This window comes from Cydia pomonella, chromosome 2, assembly GCF_033807575.1.
Source record: "Cydia pomonella isolate Wapato2018A chromosome 2, ilCydPomo1, whole genome shotgun sequence".
In the NCBI taxonomy this organism is placed as follows: Eukaryota; Metazoa; Arthropoda; class Insecta; order Lepidoptera; family Tortricidae; genus Cydia; species Cydia pomonella.
Window position 1 is genome coordinate 5,543,372 of NC_084704.1, and position 23,775 is coordinate 5,567,146.

Genomic DNA, 23,775 nt, shown 5'->3' on the forward strand with positions numbered 1-23,775 from the left:
ACCTTTTCGACGCCGTGTCAAACACAAAAGCTGTCACTCGGACACCACATCACCGAAGTGTCAAAACTGAAATTGAACCAATGCATATGCACGGAGGTCTATGTTGCTCCGTGGTCTGTGACGGATTAATCAGTCTTCGGCGTTGGACGGTCAAAAAGGTTAAGACAGGTAAAGATAAAAATCGAGGTAAAGGGACCAACACGTTGACTTCGGAATTACAACGCTTACGAAGCCAAAAACCTGATGTTAATAGAAACAGTTATGCAATATGGTTTTATGTCACTTTCAATTTTGTTGGCACAGGCTCAAACGAGGCGGGGTAATCGGCCGTGACGGACAGATGAAATCGACTTTCCCATTTGCATTATAATCGTTATTAAATGATCCATGTTGTACGTTCAATACTGGTATCGGAGAACGACAACGGCTCTTCGCTTGACTACGTTCTCATTTTTACTAGGAATTTGGTGTTATACTATTTAACCAAGGAGCGCAGTTACGGAAGTATAGGTTTATTTGTAAACAGGGCTATAACCACGAAAATCGAAGTTCGTCAATTGCGAGCATTTTTCTCTGTCACTCTAATTAGGTCTTTGTGACAGTAAAAGAGAAAGATCCCCGCAATTTGCGAATTTCGGTGTTCGCGGTAGGCACGAGATTTTGTAGATGTCGATATTATTGTACAAATTTGGCGCTAAGTCTTGCAAACCAAATGTAAACAGCACCATGACTTTTAAAACATTGCCTTTATGCCACATGGGTGTGTGGATAACCAACCTTTGACCTTAGCCTGCATTCAGACTTGCAATTTCAACATAAACAAAACATTTCCTTTAATGGAATCACAATTGCTTCGCCGCAACCCGAACAATGCAATACGCTCGATGTTACATATCTTGCGCCCGGGCTTGCTCTCCGCAAACTCTTTCTACATCGCTTAACAACAGTAGAGTGAAAGGGACAGAATTTAGAATGTAGCAACCCTTCTCCAGTCGAACTGCATTATCAGAACAATCGGATCAGTTATTAAAGGCATATTTGTCACAGCTTTTAGCCAGACTGCCTTTCACTAACCTAGATACGAAAACTCGGGAAACGTACCGGCCCACGTTATTTTGATGAATGGTTTGTGTAGTTACGTGTTTTGGAGAAGTTTAACTACACGTTTTCACACTTGAGTGTACACGTGTTTGCCGCAAACACACGCCAATGCAATGAAAACGTGTACCTACACTTTTTACTGAGATTCAACATAACTTTACTCGATCTCAATCAATTCTAGCCTGATTTTTTGGCTTCAGAATTGGAAAACTTTCTAGTATTTATATTATTCTTGAGATAATTTCAGGTCATTTACAGCTTTATCAAATTTTTCCTTAAAAAAAGAAGGAACCAATGGCACGGCACTGCTTAGCTATTATAAACAAACCAATTATTTCGCAGCATTTGAAGTATAGATAATCACAACAATTAAGAAATCACACAAATTACAGATACAGACTGTTCAATATAAAAGATTACGGTCTAATAATGATAGATATAATAATACAGTGCCAATTGACTAAAGTAAGAAGATAGCAAGATGACAAAGTCAAGTACGAGGTCAGCGAACTGTAGAGCACTGATATATGTACACAAAATACTGTGTATTTTTTTTCTTAACACTAAAAAGCACGGTGCATTAATATCGTCCATACAATCTTCGCGGTTCTTTGTCATAGTGTGAGAAAATATTTAAGCAAATAAATGATTTGGAATTGGAACTGTCTCACGCTTGTCTTCGTAACGGTTATTAGCTTCGATGTTTGTGCGTGAGTGGCGGGAGGAAATGTCAGGTCAGCGTCATTACGGGGAAATGACATTTACTTGGTTTGGAACACGGTCAAGAAAGTGTTTTGACAATAAAGACATCTAAATTGGACGGGCCGACGTACTGGCGGGCTGATTTTCTATACCTACCTCAACTCGTGAAGCGACCTTTAAAGTAACTGGGAACTAGGAAGGTTGCTTAACCCATATATATCTAGATACCCTGTAGACGGCCGTACATGCGGAACGTAGACCGTATCTGATATTACAATCTTAAATGTAAGTGTATATTTGACCATTTTGACTCTTAAAATGTTAAAGTTAAAAAGTAGCTAATTGACGCAGTCAACGTGGAATTAACCGCGAAAGTTTCTCTATCTTCGTGACTCTGAGACAAGATTCTGAGAAACCCTTGTAACTCTCACCTCAGAACCAGCGGAAATTCCCACTTCCAAAATTGAAGCATAATATATTAATTAATTAACTACTTAATTTTGGACTAACTGCGACATGACTTGCAAAAACTACAACAATGAATTCTAATTAAATGTAACATCCAAAAAATCTACCAGTCATCTGTGAAACATTAAAAGTTGAAAAGCTCCATTAATCCAAACGGCCGGTAATACCCCTAAACGCAAGGTCGTGTATCCGAATTCGCGCACAGTTACATCGAGATGAACTGTACCGATACCGGCATAGTTCTTTTGTTTTGGCTATTAGTGGTTACCGTAAGTTCGACGCAGAACGAATCGGCCAGTGGGGGGCCGCTTAACTGTACTTGTGCCAGGATAGCTCTGATTTTAACGGATTGGCTATACTAGAATAAAAAAACAATTTACTGCATTGATTTAGAATAATGGTCCTAGTCCTTCCAGTGTTTCGTCTCCGTCAGTAGTGTTTAACTTCCTAACTTAGCAATAAATGAACATCAGTATACGTAGACAAGATATACCAATCGTTGACGTTCACTCTTTCATATTAGTGACAGTGACAGTTGCGTTTTGTTCGCTACGGAGCATAAACCATTGGCATGTTAGCTACGCACCCTGATGATAAAAATGATAAAATGCAATAAACGTGGCTGCATATAGTATATATATTTTTACTATAATATTATAGTATTTATAGTTAAATGTAAAGATATGTATGCTTGAATAATAATAAATAAATAAAATAAATAAATAGTATAGGACATTATTACACAAATTAACTAAGTCCCACAGTAAGCTCAATAAGGTTTGTGTTGAGGGTACTTAGACAACGATATATATAATATATAAATATCTATAAATACTTAAATACATGAATGAATGTTTGAATGAAATTATTCCAACATATAGTTTATAAGATATACCTACTTTTTCAAAAGCGCATTTTCTATTGAACTCAATCTTGTGTGTCATTTTCTATAAGTATAAAATAAATAAATATTATAGGACATTCTTACATAGATTGACTAAGTCCCACGGTAAGCTCAAGAAGTAGATGTATGTAATATATAAATACTTAAATACATAGAAAACACCCATGACTCAGGAACAAATATCTGTGCTCATCACACAAATAAATGCCCTTACCGGGATTCGAACCCAGGACCTTCGGCTTCATAGGCAGGGTCACTACCCTCTAGGCCAGACCGGTTGTAAGTAAGTTTATTACTCCTGCCCATATCAATATCAACACGTAATTCTACCATACTGTTGCTAGCTCATCTATACCGACGTAAACCATCTCAAATTACGATAAGATAATAATGAAACAGATATAATGATTGTTCTAGCACAAACTACGACGTTCACATGATGTCATAGGACCCTTGTTGTAGTGCATCGATAAATGATAACATATAATTACTGATAACGACGGGCGTACGCCCACACGGGGCACCTGATTACAGCGTAACAGAAGCTGTGTTATGAAATAATACAAAAACACTTATGGATAATGGACTTTACGTCGATATGTATAATAAATGCTAAAGGAGAATGAACTATTTCTTACTCAGAAATATTGAATAAAATGCGAGGCCGCCTGTCTTTACCCTTTTCCAGGCCGCACCAATCTACAAGGTTTTTCCAAAAAATTCAAATATATTCCAATACATCCAGCTTTGATGATTCATTTGAAGGCAAGTCACATTTTCCGAAAGTGCAATCTAATTTGAACCTTAAATCGGATGGCTAAGGTTGAAATTCTATTGGCGCGTATGTGGTCGATAAATCGTACTATGCCTGGAAAAGGGTTAATTTTACAAGCTTTTAACTTGCCCTGTTTGTATGTTAGATCTATACTCTGTATCTTTAGGTATTTAAATAAAAGTAAACAAATAATTTGTAAATTTTCAGGTAGTTATAACATTTATTGGTTAATTAACCAAATACAAAACCGCCTGAATCTGTCACTGGACGACCTGACTATAACCTACATTATTTGATCATGTAATGTTTTCATCTACCCTCAACTGGCTTAGGCAGCCATTTGAGGGTAGATTTTGTTTACTTTTATTTATATCCCTAAAGATGTAGAGTATAAATTTGACCAACGCCCCGATTTCCGATTGAGCTGAAATTTTGCATACATATGTAAATCGGATGACAAACAATATTATGAGGACATGGAGCTGATCTGATGATGGAGACAGGAGGTGGCCATGGGAGCTCTGTGATAAAACAACGCAAACTGATTGTGTTTGGGGTTGTTAGAATTGTCTCGATGAGTATTGAAAGAAAAGAACAGTCAGCGATAAAAACTTGAACCAAAAATGAAATTTTTGCCAAAAACTTATTTCTAGGTTAACTTTGTTGTTATTTGGTAAATCAATATTTTTTGGGAAAAGTATAACTATGGTAGAGACTCACGCAAATGGTTCTTAAATTCCTATCTATCTGCATGAAGACAAAATTAAAGTAAATTAAGTAAAATCTGAAATCGTGGGTTGTCCTGTGTAACATCCAGAATCGTTCCAAATAAGAGGCTCTTAGAAATGTAACAAAGATGTTTTGAAAGCTATTGTATATTTGTTGACAAGACATTTCTACTATCGATAAGTCTTCACTTATACGGTACTCAGACCCTCACGTTTGCCATTGTTGCAGACTACGATGACTTCCCAACGCGAGACCAGATATGGGGCCCGGCGCCACACGAGCTCGATCCTGACATATGGCCGCCGCCGCCGGACCGGGACCCCAATGCTTGGCCCCCGCCCACCAGCGTCGAACACAAGTGAGTAGCACTGAGTACCAGATGTGGGACCCGGCGCCGCATGAGCTCGACCCTGACATATGACCGCCACCGCCGGACTGGGATCTCAATGCTTGGCCCCCGTCCTTCAGCGTCGAACACAAGTGAGTAGCACTGAGTACCAGATGTGGGGCCCGGCGCCGCATGAGCTCGACCCTGACATATGGCCGCCACCGCCGGACTGGGATCTCAATGCTTGGCCCCCGTCCTTCAGCGTCGAACACAAGTGAGTAGCACTGAGTACCAGATGTGGGGCCCGGCGCCACACGAGCTCAATCCTGACGCCTTTTTGGATACGCTTCCTTAAAATAAAAAAATCCTTAAAAATGTATTGACTCACTAATTTCAAAACTCGTTTGTTCCAGAGGTCCTCCGCCATTGCGCTCGGCGCGCAATAACCCCCGCACCGCGCCGACCAAGAAAGCAACCGGCAAGCAAGCAACCACGTCGCAACGCAAAACGTCAGACGCGCGGAACCCCAAGCTCGCGGCAAATAAGAACCACAGTCACAGTGGTATGTTATGCTGAATTGCTGATGTCTTTCATCTCTTTATACAAGCCAAGAAACCAAACTGGAAGCAAGCCAGCACGCCGCAAGTGAAGACCCCAAACGTGCGAAACCCGCAGCCAACAAAAAAATTAGTTTTAGTCATAAATTCCTCTTTGCATGTTGACCGCTTCAAAAATGATACACTGTATATAATATAATGTAATCACTAATCAGAAGCCGGAGTCTGACTAGCATTTCACTCTAAGATTACTATAAAGTTGTCCGTTTTGGCATCTCACATAAGCGATACTAGTGACGTATAGAAACATTACTCATACACACGGTTGTCCATTGCTGCATCGCGATGACGTAGAAAATCCATAACGGTTTCATTGGTCGTCTGTTGTTAAACTAGTGGCTCTGTGGGCTGTAGGCCTTGCGAGCATAACTTAAAACTGAATAAAAGTATGGCTCCGCCATTTCGGAAAATTCCCAAAACCTGAATCGAAAAAAGAATTATTTTTAATCATCGAACCTGCTCAGAAAATTTCACGATAATCGGTTGACAATTGCGACCTGTAGAGGAGAACATTCGGAGCCGGACATACGAAAGCATTTTCGCCTACGCTGAAACGGAGAGGTTCGCTAACGCTCGGTCAACAATTTTAATCTCTTTACATATTTATCAATTCAAAAATGTTCATAAAAACTACAGCCAACGATCATAAATATCATCTATTCACAGCAAGGTCAAAAGAGGCCAACAGCAAAGAGCCCGCGGGCGGCAAAGACAAACAGGACCGCGACAACAACAACGGAGACACAGACGACGAGAAACACAATAAGGAGGACGAGCGGCGGTTCGAGCCGGCCGCGGCCTGCGACGGGGACCTCGTGGACATGCTCGGTGAGTCTCCATAACATAGGTACACAAACAGGAACGCGACAACAACAACACACGACAAAACAACAAGGACAAGTGGCTTAAGCCGCGGCCTGCTATGGCGACTTCGTGGACATGCTCGGTGGGTGCATTCTCATCTTGCACACATACACACACAAGTAGTACCGCGACAACAACGGTACCACACGACAACAGGAACGAGCGGTTCGAGTTGGTCGCGGTCTGCGACGAAGACCTCGTGGACATACTCGGTGAGCCTACCTCTTAATTGGCCAATCGTCAACCCTATTGCGACGAGATAAGGTCCACAAAAGGTCGGTTAACATATTTGCTGTGACTTATTTTTCAAAAGCTTTTTCTTTTTAATGCTAATAAAACCAGTCAAGTGCGAGTCGGACTCGCCCACCGAGGGTTCCGTACTTTTGAGTATTTGTTGTTATAGCAGCGACAGAAATACATCATCTGTGACAATTTCAACTGTCTAGTTTATTCTTCTGTCTATTACGGTTCATGAGATACAGCCGGGTGACAGACGGACAGCGGAGTCTTAGTAATAGGGTCCCGCTTTACCCTTTGGGTACGGAACCCTAAAAAACGAAGTATGTATACTTAGACACTGGTTTTGCTCCGATATAAATAACGCAGACTCTCCACGTGAACTTAATCCCTCTTGAATAGCGTACATTCAAGTGTGCTGGTTCAAGTGGGCTTAAACTAAGCCTTTGAGTCCTCTGACGATTGCATCTGGAATAGCTTAAATCAGTTAACATTGGACCACACAAGATGGTTCCAGGAACAGAGGCCTTTCAAATGTTTTTTGTGTATTAAAATGCGTGACTGAATTCTGTGTTTAAAATTTCAAGATAAATATTATTCAAGTCCGGGATCCACTAAGTTTTCGTCATTGGTAGGTAAAAGATTGGCTTTTGTCAGTGGTTTATTCGCCAATTGTTACATTCGTTTGCCAAGTCAATATGTTAATCCGTGACAGCCTCCAAAAATTTTTTCATTGTTGTCAATCACTTATTTTAAATGTGGAGCCATTTAGGTTTTATATCATAGCCTACAATTATTCGTAAGTTAGCTTGACCCTAAGTGATCTATAAAGTAACAATTATAGACCTTGACCGTACAAAGCTTTTTCTTAGTCTTCATGGAACCTAACACTATGTTGTAATTTTCAGAGCGGGATATAGTACAAAAGAACCCCAACATCCGGTGGGATGACATCGCGGATTTATCAGAAGCCAAGCGGTTGCTAGAGGAGGCCGTAGTCTTGCCAATGTGGATGCCTGACTTCTTCAAGGTACGTTTAAATGTGTTATCTGTAGGCCTAAGATGGTCGGCTCTTTATCATTTCTCACCTTGCCTGTCACGTTCTATCAAGTATGTAAGCGTGAAAGTGACGGGCAGAGTGACAAATGATAAAATTGGAACCATGCTGCGCTGGCGCTGAAATGCTTTTTTTCTGTGTTAACCAAAATGAAATGTTTATTATCAAGTTCGTTTTCGCACTATTTTTTTTTATGTCATCTGTCGTTCATGGGGCTTCGTGATACTTCCTTTGTTTAATTGTACCTGGCCCGGGATCAATTTATTCTGATTAGGGATTAAACAAAGTAATTTTCAAAATAAAATGCCATTCTCTCTTTAGCTCTCAGTTCTGCTGACTTTTATCGGTTTCTTCTGGAATGTATGTTAAAAAAAAGCGCCTTAAAACTTTTAGGTAACTAAACGGGTTTTAGCGAGCAACAGCCCTCGAACTCGAAAACTCCCGGTCCCAGTGTTGAACATGGATATGTTTCCAGGGCATCCGGCGGCCGTGGAAAGGCGTGCTGATGGTGGGTCCGCCGGGCACGGGCAAGACCATGCTGGCCAAGGCCGTGGCCACGGAGTGCGGGACCACCTTCTTCAACGTGTCCTCCTCCACGCTCACTTCCAAGTACCGCGGCGAGTCCGAGAAGCTCGTGCGGCTGCTCTTTGAAATGGTAACTAATGTCTTTCTTCTTTAAATCCTGTTATCTCCTGCTGGGGTGTAGGGCTCGAACCGACCATGTTTCCGTTTTCCGGGCATCTTCCAGGTCAGGGCCACCTTGGATAGGTGGGTGTCAGGCTTCCTAAGGATATGCCCAGTCCAATGCCATTTACACGTTTGGATCTCCTTATGTACGGGTGCTTGTCCGGTTATTCATCATAAGTGAGCGTTTGTGATCCAGTTAGGCCAAAAGATGCGCAGAATTTGCCTTAAGTAGTTCACAAACACTTGGACTTTTGTCATTAGGTCTTTGCAGACAAACCAGGTTTCGCACCTGTACAGTAGTCTATCTCCATTGAGATTAGTTTTTATTATAAAAGCAATATTATAACACAAAACGGATTAGGTATAAAAATTACATGAATAAAAAAACCGATAATCATCGTAAAAACTAGTTCTTAATTGTACAGCGAATAAAAAAAATCTAAACAATTTTCGGTTACAGTACAGATGAAGTTAAAGTGACATCACAAATTTTGTGACTCCGCCCTCCCTCTAAATATGTGACGTGTGTGTGTGTTAATGGATGACGCCCTAAACTAATTTTAAATATTTTTTACTAGGCGCGGTTCTACGCGCCGAGCACAATCTTCATCGACGAGATCGACTCCCTGTGCTCGCGGCGCGGCTCCGACAGCGAGCACGAGGCGTCGCGCCGCGTCAAGTCCGAGCTGCTCGTGCAGATGGACGGCCTCGGCTCCGCTACTGATGAACCCCACAAGGTAAACCAGTTGGCCAGTTAACTTCCGAGGGGTGGCGATCCTGGCGAGGCTCCCACAGCGAGCACGAGGCGTCGCGCCGCGTCAAGTCCGAGCTGCTCGTGCAGATGGACGGCCTCGGCTCCGCTACTGATGAACCCCACAAGGTAAACCAGTTGGCCAGTTAACTTCCGAGGGGTGGCGATCCTGGCGAGGCTCCCACAGCGAGCACGAGGCGTCGCGCCGCGTCAAGTCCGAGCTGCTCGTGCAGATGGACGGCCTCGGCTCCGCTACTGATGAACCCCACAAGGTAAACCAGTTGGCCAGTTAACTTCCGAGGGGTGGCGATCCTGGCGAGGCTCCCACAGCGAGCACGAGGCGTCGCGCCGCGTCAAGTCCGAGCTGCTCGTGCAGATGGACGGCCTCGGCTCCGCTACTGATGAACCCCACAAGGTAAACCAGTTGGCCAGTTAACTTCCGAGGGGTGGCGATCCTGGCGAGGCTCCCACAGCGAGCACGAGGCGTCGCGCCGCGTCAAGTCCGAGCTGCTCGTGCAGATGGACGGCCTCGGCTCCGCTACTGATGAACCCCACAAGGTAAACCAGTTGGCCAGTTAACTTCCGAGGGGTGGCGATCCTGGCGAGGCTCCCACAGCGAGCACGAGGCGTCGCGCCGCGTCAAGTCCGAGCTGCTCTTGCAGATGGACGGCCTCGGCTCCGCTACTGATGAACCCCACAAGGTAAACCAGTTGGCTTGTTAACTTCCGAGGGGTGGCGATCCTGGCGAGGCTCCCACAGCGAGCACGAGGCGTCGCGCCGCGTCAAGTCCGAGCTGCTCGTGCAGATGGACGGCCTCGGCTCCGCTACTGATGAACCCCACAAGGTAAACCAGTTGGCTTGTTAACTTCCGAGGGGTGGCGATCCTGGCGAGGCTCCCACAGCGAGCACGAGGCGTCGCGCCGCGTCAAGTCCGAGCTGCTCGTGCAGATGGACGGCCTCGGCTCCGCTACTGATGAACCCCACAAGGTAAACCAGTTGGCTTGTTAACTTCCGAGGGGTGGCGATCCTGGCGAGGCTCCCACAGCGAGCACGAGGCGTCGCGCCGCGTCAAGTCCGAGCTGCTCGTGCAGATGGACGGCCTCGGCTCCGCTACTGATACAGGTAAACCAGTTGGCTTGTTAACTTCCGAGGGGTGGCGATCCTGGCGAGGCTCCCACAGCGAGCACGAGGCGTCGCGCCGCGTCAAATCCGAGCTGCTCGTGCAGATGGACGGCCTCGGCTCCGCTACTGATGAACCCCACAAGGTAAACCAGTTGGCTTGTTAACTTCCGAGGGGTGGCGATCCTGGCGACGCTCCCACAGCGAGCACGAGGCGTCGCGCCGCGTCAAGTCCGAGCTGCTCGTGCAGATGGACGGCCTCGGCTCCGCTACTGATGAACCCCACAAGGTAAACCAGTTGGCTTGTTAACTTCCGAGGGGTGGCGATCCTGGCGAGGCTCCCACAGCGAGCACGAGGCGTCGCGCCGCGTCAAGTCCGAGCTGCTCGTGCAGATGGACGGCCTCGGCTCCGCTACTGATGAACCCCACAAGGTAAACCAGTTGGCTTGTTAACTTCCGAGGGGTGGCGATCCTGGCGAGGCTCCCACAGCGAGCACGAGGCGTCGCACCGCGTCAAGTCCGAGCTGCTCGTGCAGATGGACGGCCTCGGCTCCGCTACTGATGAACCCCACAAGGTAAACCAGTTGGCTTGTTAACTTCCGAGGGGTGGCGATCCTGGCGAGGCTCCCACAGCGAGCACGAGGCGTGGCGCCGCGTCAAGTCCGAGCTGCTCGTGCAGATGGACGGCCTCGGCTCCGCTACTGATGAACCCCACAAGGTAAACCAGTTGGCTTGTTAACTTCCGAGGGGTGGCGATCCTGGCGAGGCTCCCACAGCGAGCACGAGGCGTCGCGCCGCGTCAAGTCCGAGCTGCTCGTGCAGATGGACGGCCTCGGCTCCGCTACTGATGAACCCCACAAGGTAAACCAGTTGGCTTGTTAACTTCCGAGGGGTGGCGATCCTGGCGAGGCTCCCACAGCGAGCACGAGGCGTCGCACCGCGTCAAGTCCGAGCTGCTCGTGCAGATGGACGGCCTCGGCTCCGCTACTGATGAACCCCACAAGGTAAACCAGTTGGCTTGTTAACTTCCGAGGGGTGGCGATCCTGGCGAGGCTCCCACAGCGAGCACGAGGCGTAGCGCCGCGTCAAGTCCGAGCTGCTCGTGCAGATGGACGGCCTCGGCTCCGCTACTGATGAACCCCACAAGGTAAACCAGTTGGCTTGTTAACTTCCGAGGGGTGGCGATCCTGGCGAGGCTCCCACAGCGAGCACGAGGCGTCGCACCGCGTCAAGTCCGAGCTGCTCGTGCAGATGGACGGCCTCGGCTCCGCTACTGATGAACCCCACAAGGTAAACCAGTTGGCTTGTTAACTTCCGAGGGGTGGCGATCCTGGCGAGGCTCCCACAGCGAGCACGAGGCGTGGCGCCGCGTCAAGTCCGAGCTGCTCGTGCAGATGGACGGCCTCGGCTCCGCTACTGATGAACCCCACAAGGTAAACCAGTTGGCTTGTTAACTTCCGAGGGGTGGCGATCCTAGCGAGGCTCCCACAGCGAGCACGAGGCGTCGCACCGCGTCAAGTCCGAGCTGCTCGTGCAGATGGACGGCCTCGGCTCCGCTACTGATGAACCCCACAAGGTAAACCAGTTGGCTTGTTAACTTCCGAGGGGTGGCGATCCTGGCGAGGCTCCCACAGCGAGCACGAGGCGTCGCACCGCGTCAAGTCCGAGCTGCTCGTGCAGATGGACGGCCTCGGCTCCGCTACTGATGAACCCCACAAGGTAAACCAGTTGGCCAGTTAACTTCCGAGGGGTGGCGATCCTGGCGAGGCTCCCACAGCGAGCACGAGGCGTCGCGCCGCGTCAAGTCCGAGCTGCTCTTGCAGATGGACGGCCTCGGCTCCGCTACTGATGAACCCCACAAGGTAAACCAGTTGGCTTGTTAACTTCCGAGGGGTGGCGATCCTGGCGAGGCTCCCACAGCGAGCACGAGGCGTCGCGCCGCGTCAAGTCCGAGCTGCTCGTGCAGATGGACGGCCTCGGCTCCGCTACTGATGAACCCCACAAGGTAAACCAGTTGGCTTGTTAACTTCCGAGGGGTGGCGATCCTGGCGAGGCTCCCACAGCGAGCACGAGGCGTCGCGCCGCGTCAAGTCCGAGCTGCTCGTGCAGATGGACGGCCTCGGCTCCGCTACTGATGAACCCCACAAGGTAAACCAGTTGGCTTGTTAACTTCCGAGGGGTGGCGATCCTGGCGAGGCTCCCACAGCGAGCACGAGGCGTCGCGCCGCGTCAAGTCCGAGCTGCTCGTGCAGATGGACGGCCTCGGCTCCGCTACTGATACAGGTAAACCAGTTGGCTTGTTAACTTCCGAGGGGTGGCGATCCTGGCGAGGCTCCCACAGCGAGCACGAGGCGTCGCGCCGCGTCAAATCCGAGCTGCTCGTGCAGATGGACGGCCTCGGCTCCGCTACTGATGAACCCCACAAGGTAAACCAGTTGGCTTGTTAACTTCCGAGGGGTGGCGATCCTGGCGACGCTCCCACAGCGAGCACGAGGCGTCGCGCCGCGTCAAGTCCGAGCTGCTCGTGCAGATGGACGGCCTCGGCTCCGCTACTGATGAACCCCACAAGGTAAACCAGTTGGCTTGTTAACTTCCGAGGGGTGGCGATCCTGGCGAGGCTCCCACAGCGAGCACGAGGCGTCGCGCCGCGTCAAGTCCGAGCTGCTCGTGCAGATGGACGGCCTCGGCTCCGCTACTGATGAACCCCACAAGGTAAACCAGTTGGCTTGTTAACTTCCGAGGGGTGGCGATCCTGGCGAGGCTCCCACAGCGAGCACGAGGCGTCGCACCGCGTCAAGTCCGAGCTGCTCGTGCAGATGGACGGCCTCGGCTCCGCTACTGATGAACCCCACAAGGTAAACCAGTTGGCTTGTTAACTTCCGAGGGGTGGCGATCCTGGCGAGGCTCCCACAGCGAGCACGAGGCGTGGCGCCGCGTCAAGTCCGAGCTGCTCGTGCAGATGGACGGCCTCGGCTCCGCTACTGATGAACCCCACAAGGTAAACCAGTTGGCTTGTTAACTTCCGAGGGGTGGCGATCCTGGCGAGGCTCCCACAGCGAGCACGAGGCGTCGCGCCGCGTCAAGTCCGAGCTGCTCGTGCAGATGGACGGCCTCGGCTCCGCTACTGATGAACCCCACAAGGTAAACCAGTTGGCTTGTTAACTTCCGAGGGGTGGCGATCCTGGCGAGGCTCCCACAGCGAGCACGAGGCGTCGCACCGCGTCAAGTCCGAGCTGCTCGTGCAGATGGACGGCCTCGGCTCCGCTACTGATGAACCCCACAAGGTAAACCAGTTGGCTTGTTAACTTCCGAGGGGTGGCGATCCTGGCGAGGCTCCCACAGCGAGCACGAGGCGTAGCGCCGCGTCAAGTCCGAGCTGCTCGTGCAGATGGACGGCCTCGGCTCCGCTACTGATGAACCCCACAAGGTAAACCAGTTGGCTTGTTAACTTCCGAGGGGTGGCGATCCTGGCGAGGCTCCCACAGCGAGCACGAGGCGTCGCACCGCGTCAAGTCCGAGCTGCTCGTGCAGATGGACGGCCTCGGCTCCGCTACTGATGAACCCCACAAGGTAAACCAGTTGGCTTGTTAACTTCCGAGGGGTGGCGATCCTGGCGAGGCTCCCACAGCGAGCACGAGGCGTGGCGCCGCGTCAAGTCCGAGCTGCTCGTGCAGATGGACGGCCTCGGCTCCGCTACTGATGAACCCCACAAGGTAAACCAGTTGGCTTGTTAACTTCTGAGGGGTGGCGATCCTAGCGAGGCTCCCACAGCGAGCACGAGGCGTCGCACCGCGTCAAGTCCGAGCTGCTCGTGCAGATGGACGGCCTCGGCTCCGCTACTGATGAACCCCACAAGGTAAACCAGTTGGCTTGTTAACTTCCGAGGGGTGGCGATCCTGGCGAGGCTCCCACAGCGAGCACGAGGCGTCGCACCGCGTCAAGTCCGAGCTGCTCGTGCAGATGGACGGCCTCGGCTCCGCTACTGATGAACCCCACAAGGTAAACCAGTTGGCTTGTTAACTTCCGAGGGGTGGCGATCCTGGCGAGGCTCCCACAGCGAGCACGAGGCGTCGCACCGCGTCAAGTCCGAGCTGCTCGTGCAGATGGACGGCCTCGGCTCCGCTACTGATGAACCCCACAAGGTAAACCAGTTGGCTTGTTAACTTCCGAGGGGTGGCGATCCTGGCGAGGCTCCCACAGCGAGCACGAGGCGTGGCGCCGCGTCAAGTCCGAGCTGCTCGTGCAGATGGACGGCCTCGGCTCCGCTACTGATGAACCCCACAAGGTAAACCAGTTGGCTTGTTAACTTCCGAGGGGTGGCGATCCTGGCGAGGCTCCCACAGCGAGCACGAGGCGTCGCGCCGCGTCAAGTCCGAGCTGCTCGTGCAGATGGACGGCCTCGGCTCCGCTACTGATGAACCCCACAAGGTAAACCAGTTGGCTTGTTAACTTCCGAGGGGTGGCGATCCTGGCGAGGCTCCCACAGCGAGCACGAGGCGTCGCACCGCGTCAAGTCCGAGCTGCTCGTGCAGATGGACGGCCTCGGCTCCGCTACTGATGAACCCCACAAGGTAAACCAGTTGGCTTGTTAACTTCCGAGGGGTGGCGATCCTGGCGAGGCTCCCACAGCGAGCACGAGGCGTGGCGCCGCGTCAAGTCCGAGCTGCTCGTGCAGATGGACGGCCTCGGCTCCGCTACTGATGAACCCCACAAGGTAAACCAGTTGGCTTGTTAACTTCCGAGGGGTGGCGATCCTGGCGAGGCTCCCACAGCGAGCACGAGGCGTCGCGCCGCGTCAAGTCCGAGCTGCTCGTGCAGATGGACGGCCTCGGCTCCGCTACTGATGAACCCCACAAGGTAAACCAGTTGGCTTGTTAACTTCCGAGGGGTGGCGATCCTGGCGAGGCTCCCACAGCGAGCACGAGGCGTCGCACCGCGTCAAGTCCGAGCTGCTCGTGCAGATGGACGGCCTCGGCTCCGCTACTGATGAACCCCACAAGGTAAACCAGTTGGCTTGTTAACTTCCGAGGGGTGGCGATCCTGGCGAGGCTCCCACAGCGAGCACGAGGCGTAGCGCCGCGTCAAGTCCGAGCTGCTCGTGCAGATGGACGGCCTCGGCTCCGCTACTGATGAACCCCACAAGGTAAACCAGTTGGCTTGTTAACTTCCGAGGGGTGGCGATCCTGGCGAGGCTCCCACAGCGAGCACGAGGCGTCGCGCCGCGTCAAGTCCGAGCTGCTCGTGCAGATGGACGGCCTCGGCTCCGCTACTGATGAACCCCACAAGGTAAACCAGTTGGCTTGTTAACTTCCGAGGGGTGGCGATCCTGGCGAGGCTCCCACAGCGAGCACGAGGCGTCGCACCGCGTCAAGTCCGAGCTGCTCGTGCAGATGGACGGCCTCGGCTCCGCTACTGATGAACCCCACAAGGTAAACCAGTTGGCTTGTTAACTTCCGAGGGGTGGCGATCCTGGCGAGGCTCCCACAGCGAGCACGAGGCGTGGCGCCGCGTCAAGTCCGAGCTGCTCGTGCAGATGGACGGCCTCGGCTCCGCTACTGATGAACCCCACAAGGTAAACCAGTTGGCTTGTTAACTTCCGAGGGGTGGCGATCCTGGCGAGGCTCCCACAGCGAGCACGAGGCGTCGCGCCGCGTCAAGTCCGAGCTGCTCGTGCAGATGGACGGCCTCGGCTCCGCTACTGATGAACCCCACAAGGTAAACCAGTTGGCTTGTTAACTTCCGAGGGGTGGCGATCCTGGCGAGGCTCCCACAGCGAGCACGAGGCGTCGCACCGCGTCAAGTCCGAGCTGCTCGTGCAGATGGACGGCCTCGGCTCCGCTACTGATGAACCCCACAAGGTAAACCAGTTGGCTTGTTAACTTCCGAGGGGTGGCGATCCTGGCGAGGCTCCCACAGCGAGCACGAGGCGTAGCGCCGCGTCAAGTCCGAGCTGCTCGTGCAGATGGACGGCCTCGGCTCCGCTACTGATGAACCCCACAAGGTAAACCAGTTGGCTTGTTAACTTCCGAGGGGTGGCGATCCTGGCGAGGCTCCCACAGCGAGCACGAGGCGTCGCGCCGCGTCAAGTCCGAGCTGCTCGTGCAGATGGACGGCCTCGGCTCCGCTACTGATGAACCCCACAAGGTAAACCAGTTGGCTTGTTAACTTCCGAGGGGTGGCGATCCTGGCGAGGCTCCCACAGCGAGCACGAGGCGTAGCGCCGCGTCAAGTCCGAGCTGCTCGTGCAGATGGACGGCCTCGGCTCCGCTACTGATGAACCCCACAAGGTAAACCAGTTGGCTTGTTAACTTCCGAGGGGTGGCGATCCTGGCGAGGCTCCCACAGCGAGCACGAGGCGTCGCGCCGCGTCAAGTCGGAGCTGCTCGTGCAGATGGACGGCCTCGGCTCCGCTACTGATGAACCCCACAAGGTAAACCAATGGTTGAATGGAGGAGTATTCTTAGAGGAGTCAAGACTCCCTCTGCTCGCGGCGAGGCTTCTACAGCGAACATGAAGCATCGCGTCAAGTCAGAGTTGCTGGTTCAGATGGATGGCCTGGGGTCTGCTACAGATGAACCCTACAGGGTAAACTAATATTCCAATCAGGACAATGATATTTATATCTTTTTTTTTTCGAGAACGATTTGTTTGCTCTATACAGCACAACAGAGGGTTGAGCCTTCGATTTTAAACCACCACACACATATGAAAGGTATGGCTCCGACAGCGAGCATGAAGCATCACGCCGGGTTAAATCAGAGTTGCTAGTTTTGATGGGCGGATTTTGTTCGGTTACGGATGAACCCCACAAGGTAAAGCAACGAGTGGACCACAAAGTCTATATGAGAATGGTGCAGTTTTAATAAATATATTGGTTTCACTAGGCTTGCTGTACGATGAATGAAATGTACGAATCATCGCTTGCTTCAAGTCGGACTTGTGGATTTTGATAGACGGGTTTTAGGCGGCTACGGATGAGACCAACAAGCCAATAATCGGATGCGAACATCAATACAAGAACGGTGGAAATACTAGAGTCAGAGCGAGATCTAAGGCTGTAGGGTTTTAAGTCGAGTTCGGCGTTACGTCACCTAAATATGCAACGTTTTAATAGAACTATACATAACACAAAGTTAACTGGAGACTAAGGTCAAATTGAGTCATAACCCCTGGTTCAAAGTGTCACTTATTAAATATGGTTAACTTACTGCAGGTGGTGATGGTCCTGGCGGCGACGAACTTCCCCTGGGACATCGACGAGGCGCTGCGGCGGCGGCTGGAGAAGCGCATCTACATCCCGCTGCCCACGCAGGAGGGCCGCGAGGCGCTGCTCGCCATCAACCTCAAGGAGGTCAAGCTGGACCCCGGCGTCGACCTCGCCTGCATCGCCAGGAAGCTGGACGGCTACTCCGGCGCCGACATCACCAATGTCTGCCGGTCAGTAGCCTGCTAGCGCTAACATTACTTGTAGAACATCTACATCCCGCTGCCCACGCAGGAGGGCCGCGAGGCGCTGCTCGCCATCAACCTCAAGGAGGTCAAGCTGGACCCCGGCGTCGACCTCGCCTGCATCGCCAGGAAGCTGGACGGCTACTCCGGCGCCGACATCACCAATGTCTGCCGGTCAGTAGCCTGCTAGCGCTAACATTACTTGTAGAACATCTACATCCCGCTGCCCACGCAGGAGGGCCGCGAGGCGCTGCTCGCCATCAACCTCAAGGAGGTCAAGCTGGACCCCGGCGTCGACCTCGCCTGCATCGCCAGGAAGCTGGACGGCTACTCCGGCGCCGACATCACCAATGTCTGCCGGTCAGTAGCCTGCCTTTGACGACCAGTCTGGCCTAGTGGGTAGTGACCCTGCCTATGAAGCCGATGGTCCCGGGTTCAAATCCCGGTAAGGTGACGGACACAGATATTTGTTCCTGAGTTATGGGTGTTTTCTATGTATTTATCTATATACGTATGTGTATCGTCGCCTAGTCTGCAGTACAAGCTTGGCTTAGTTTGGGGCTAGGTCAAAAATTACTTGTAGAACAAATTTTAGAAAATGTGATTGCGGCCGGAAAAACGTCCCACTTTGTCGCATGCCACAAGGACGAGACTTGCTTGTGAATAACCTGACAAGGCGTCCTTATGGCAAGCGACAAAGTGGAACGGTTGGCCGGCCGCGGTCACAAATGGTCACTAATTAGATTGATACAGAAAATAAAGCGACAATTTCGTGTATCGTGCGGAAATTCGTTGTACGTTCTTCCCAATTTCTCAAAAACGGATAGACCATTTTCTTTTAAAAGATGCCACAGATTTGGTCCTATTGTCTATCGCGTCAGAATTTCTTGAGATTTCAAATATTATAAGTATGGCATGCATAGTACAGAAGAATTGCGATAGTATTGGGTCATTACCTATGAAATTGGCGTTTTTGTTCATAAGTATTAGTCATGTCATAGTTTATTTATTTTGATAGTAATTTCGAAGTATTTTTTAATTTCATTAGTGCACTACATAACAACGATTTTACATACAATTATTTGCTAATTTTATTGTTTTATGTATTCAGAATATCGCCCTGAAAACAGCTCTTTTCATGTGCTGCCGGCTTGAGTATTTAAATTACTTATATTTTTCTGACGGAACAGATTTAAAAAATAAAAATATGAGATAGAAAATGTGCCTTAAAAATGTCTCAGATTACTGGCAAAAATTTGTTTGGTTTGAAAATGCCATCACAAAATAATCCGCAAAAGTGCTCCATACAAAACGCCAATTTCATAGGTAATGACCTAATATCTCGTAAAGAGACGCTTTCCAAATAGATTTTCGTATATTGACTCGCCTGTTGCTATCTCTATTGCACTTACATAATTATATTGCTGTCCCGCCCATGATGCCGGTTGTCAATGTCACAGCGAGTTTGACAGTAATATAATTATACGCGTTATGGAAGGTAGAGGCAAGGAACAGAATCTCCTTAGGCAGAACTGTTGCAAGTGTCCAGCTGTCAGCTGTAAATAATAGTTCCAAATCTCTCCAAAGTAGCGCTAGAGTAGCTAAGAACCTAGGCGTTATTGACAGAGTGAAGTGCGCTGTCTATGCTTAGATTTTTTTCTCAAATATTCTAGGTATTGCAGCGCCACCTATTTATGGTTTATTGTCGGACACTTTGGTATATGGAGATTCTGTTCCTTGCCTCCACCTTCCATAATACTCGTGCAATAGACGGGTAAATGTACGATAATCTATTTGGAAAGCGTCAATGCTTTAAATAGTATAGACTTATTAATACAGTTGAAAATGACTGATTTATTAATACTAACTAGTGCTATTTCAGAAAGCACTATTTGATGAAATCAAAATGCTGAATAAGAACATAAAATAAAGACACCTTAGACACAGCGAAGACAGTCGTTTTTTGTTAAAAATAACTTAAACTGGATTTGTTTTATTACAGAGACGCGTCGATGATGTCGATGCGGCGCAAGATCGCCGGGCTGAAGCCCGAGCAGATCAAGCAGCTGGCCAAGGAGGAGCTGGACCTGCCCGTCACCAAGGCCGACTTCCTGGACGCGCTGCACAAGTGCAACAAGTCCGTGTCCAAGGGCGACATACAGAAGTACCTGTCGTGGATGGCAGAGTTCGGCTCTTCTTGATTGTTGGTCTAGACTCGCGACGGACGTTATGTGAGCAAGGACGGTTGTTGTTGCGGCACTGATAAAAAATATGCAATAAGTTCTACACTAACTCTAACAAATCACTCTAAAAAGGTTCGACAGCTGCAGGCAAATGACTGGCGTTATCCACGGGATATGTGGCGTTCCATGCCTAAAGGGCCCTTTTACTCCTTGTGCATAAGGACCTTTCTCTAATGGATAGCCACAAACTTCACTTTCAAGCAAGCTCGGTTCTCCATATAAACGTAGTTATGCTTTCATTTTAAAACGATTAGCTAGATTGCTCTGAAATTTTGTACTTACTATAGGGTAAGGATATCTACTATATCTAGTCCTGTAATTAGTTTATGTACCTGTAGATACCATAGTAAAAAAAATACAGCGAATTTAAGTTGTTCATACAAAACTTGTTTTTGCTTTATTTCGTTTATAAACTGGAGTTATATAAACTAATTACAGGACTAGATATACATCTATCATTATATGTGCAAAGTTTCATTACAATCCAACGCGTAGTTTTAAAATGAGAACGATACTCCGTTTGTATGGAAAGGCGAAATTCGGCCGAGCTTGCCGGGGACTTTTAATCCCCCGACAGAAACTATAATTATCACACTGTGACGTAGACAATCCGACCATCGCATACATACTGATGTAGCTGTACGGCTCCATACAATACAGTAACTTAAGTTACCATAAAACGTACGGCGCTGTATACTGTCATCTTTAGCTGTCAAACTCAAGGTCACTATATTTTCTGGAACATTCAACTCTTCTACTATAGAATGCGTTGGTCAATGTCTGGCTCATAGGTCAATGATGTCCCAGAAGAATTTGGGAGATGTTTAAAATTAGTTTTATTAAATTTGTTTTTTCTTTGTGCTTGATATTTGTATCAGTGTCGCAAAAACAGCTAGCTCATGGGGAAGACACCGCGCCTCGACATTTTCACATGTAGCCAGTTCTGAGTGTTCCAAACACCACATTTTTATACACATTTCAGTGCAAGAAATTACAATTTTGGTCGCGTGTGCATGTAATATGTGATCAATGCATATTTCAAAACTTACAAATTAGTAACTTCTAGTACTGAAACCGATTTGACCTAAACAGAAATATCCAACAACACCAAGTGAAAATTTGTCGCAATTTGGGTATATGAAATTATCCGCTACTGTTATATTTCGTGTCATCCACGATGACGCGTAGATTTGTCAAATCTAACCTTAAATACACGACAATACATGTCAAGACACGTGTCCTCGTGAAAAACACGACCTAGCAAGGGCCCTCAGAACCCCACAGAAATCTAATATCAAGAAAAATATTCCGTTACTGTTTCGAATTGTGATTTAATTGCAAAAAGTGTGAATGACTGCCTTATTAACTCATAGACGTAAGCTATCGGAGCAACATTAGGACTGTTTCAGTATTAATAAAACAAGTATAACATTTTATAGTGGCATATCGAAATTGTTTAATAATAAGTGTCAGTAAAAAGTAGAAATCGATTATCAAGAGGAATACATTCCCATTTGAAAATAATATAATTAATAGGCTCTAACCTAAAAAGTGTAAAAATTTGGCATTTTAACCTTTAAAAAGATACACTATTTTTACAAGATAAATCCATAGTTTTACATAGCACAAACCGTAATGAAATAGGAATGTACAATATTTTTAAAAGCCAGTTCGCTATATAATATCCCCATAGATCTGCAGTTTCTGTTCATCCAGTAACCGCTTGGCTGTAAATTAAACGTCTTATTTAGACATTAGTACGGAGTGAACTTTAATGAGTTGGATCGAAAATGATGCGTGCTTTCTTATTATTAATAATTTAAAGCAGATATATTTGCGAGTACGCATCACTTTCTTTAAAAAACGAAACATTCTTGGGACAAATCTGTTACTTTGTTATTGTTTTAGAGCAGTGATCTTTGTACTTATTAGGTTAAATTCGAGATTTGTTTATTTGTTAAGAAATAATTATATGCCATAACTAATTTATGTGTACTTTTTATAGATTTATATTGAAAAAAAAATCGTAACGTTATTTTGATAAGTATGAATTATATATTTGGCATTTATTCATAATTTAGCTCAACTAAAATCTAGAATTGTTTTGAATTTTTTTTTTATAGAAGATTATGAATACCTTTATAGTCTGTATGACCAACAATGGTTGTTTTGTACATAAACCCAACATAATCTTCCCGCGACCACCGCATGCATGTGCCTAATGCTTTTATTATCTATGACATGTTTTTTATGGAAATAAATTTAAATTCTTTAATAAAACGCAATAGAAAAACTAAATCTTAACGATAAAGGCGATAATTATCATTTTAAATTTGCTACATAAATATCTCGAAAGAATTTATGATTTGTGTTCAACCTTGGGTTGCTAGTTTAAGAATATGATTGTTATTACCTCTAAGATCTCTTAAATAATATAATAGTAATAATATTCTTGAGCTTGTAAAGCCTAAACGTTCATTATAATTAGTGGTCCTCTAACTGTAAAATGATTGCGTAGCACAGATACGATACTTAGTAAATCATTCATAGTAATCATTGTGAGAGTGAAAGATGCTACCCCAGTACAATATCCAACCCTAAAAACGTTTTTTTTTATTATTTCAAGGTAAAGATTCTCTTTATTGTTAAAAAACTGATGAGAAAGTTGCAAATATCCCAACATTTTTTTAATTCTTTATAATTAATAAGGATCTGCCGAAGTTTTCCCGAGGGTATACGGTATGGGGTTCTTCAAAAAAGGAGTAGTGTATATGTTTTTAAAGGGTCGGCAGCGCGCATGTAACACCTCTGGAGTTGCAGGCGTCCATAGGCTACGGTGACTGTTTACCATCAGGCGGACCGTGTGCTTGTTTGCCACCGACGCGGTATAAAAAAATCTACATCTGCAAATGCAGAACATTACAAATGAAAATTGTACAATCAAATATTTTACAAGTTAGAGGGTCCAGGATCTATTTTTCCAATCTTGTTAACAAATCTTGCGTTAAAAATAGATGAAATAAAACCATTTTAATAATGAATTTAATTTGTTTTATTTTAGGTTCTGCAATGGTAAATTGGTTTTGAACTTCAACTTCATACTCACATTCAGCCAACTATACTTTTTAGGGTTCCGTACCAAAAAGGTACACGAGGAACCCTTATGGTGGTATGGTGCGTCCGTCTGTCTGTCACATCGCTAAATATGTCCAGAACCACTTAAGCTATCGATTTGAAATTTTGAATAGTTATAATCAACGCTAACCCAGACCACACCCAGACACATTGAAACTATTATTTTCAAAGTTTTGTGACTAGGTCAAGTGGGGTATCATTTGAAAGAGCTTAGATTGACCATTCCAAAGCAATTTATTTTTTAGGAGTTAGAAAAAATTTATTTATGAAGGAAAATGAAAAAAACAATCCCCCCCCCCCCCCTTATCTCCGAAGTTAAGCAAGAAAAATTATGACCTTTTACAATTTTACAGGAAAAATATAGTCAGACCTCTTATTAACTTTTTTAAAATGAACAAAAAACATTTCCGAATTTAGCTTGCAATTGAACCAACTTCATTTCTATGAGATTACATGAAAGACACCTTTTTTCAAATAAAAGAACAATTTTTGAAATCGGTTTACATGATAGAAAATTATCGTCGAAAAACCAACATACGTGCATTACATCGCGCAAATTAGTTAGACAATTTGACGATTATACTTGGTATATGTACTTCTGATGATGGA

At 47.5% G+C, this 23,775-nt stretch overlaps 1 protein-coding gene across 1 annotated transcript in view; it reads left to right on the top strand.

The window, feature by feature from the left end:
- Positions 1–23,072, top strand: part of LOC133532016 (katanin p60 ATPase-containing subunit A-like 1) — a 48,314-nt gene extending 25,242 nt beyond the window's left edge. The window contains exons 3-10 of the mRNA XM_061870505.1: positions 4,908–5,037; positions 5,421–5,569; positions 6,291–6,452; positions 7,634–7,755; positions 8,258–8,437; positions 9,048–9,206; positions 17,553–17,776; positions 19,791–23,072. Of these exons, the coding sequence (XP_061726489.1) occupies positions 4,908–5,037; positions 5,421–5,569; positions 6,291–6,452; positions 7,634–7,755; positions 8,258–8,437; positions 9,048–9,206; positions 17,553–17,776; positions 19,791–19,989 (1,325 nt within the window). The 3' untranslated portion in view covers positions 19,990–23,072. The remainder of the gene's footprint in view (positions 1–4,907; positions 5,038–5,420; positions 5,570–6,290; positions 6,453–7,633; positions 7,756–8,257; positions 8,438–9,047; positions 9,207–17,552; positions 17,777–19,790) is intronic.
- The last annotated feature ends 703 nt before the right edge of the window (positions 23,073–23,775 follow it).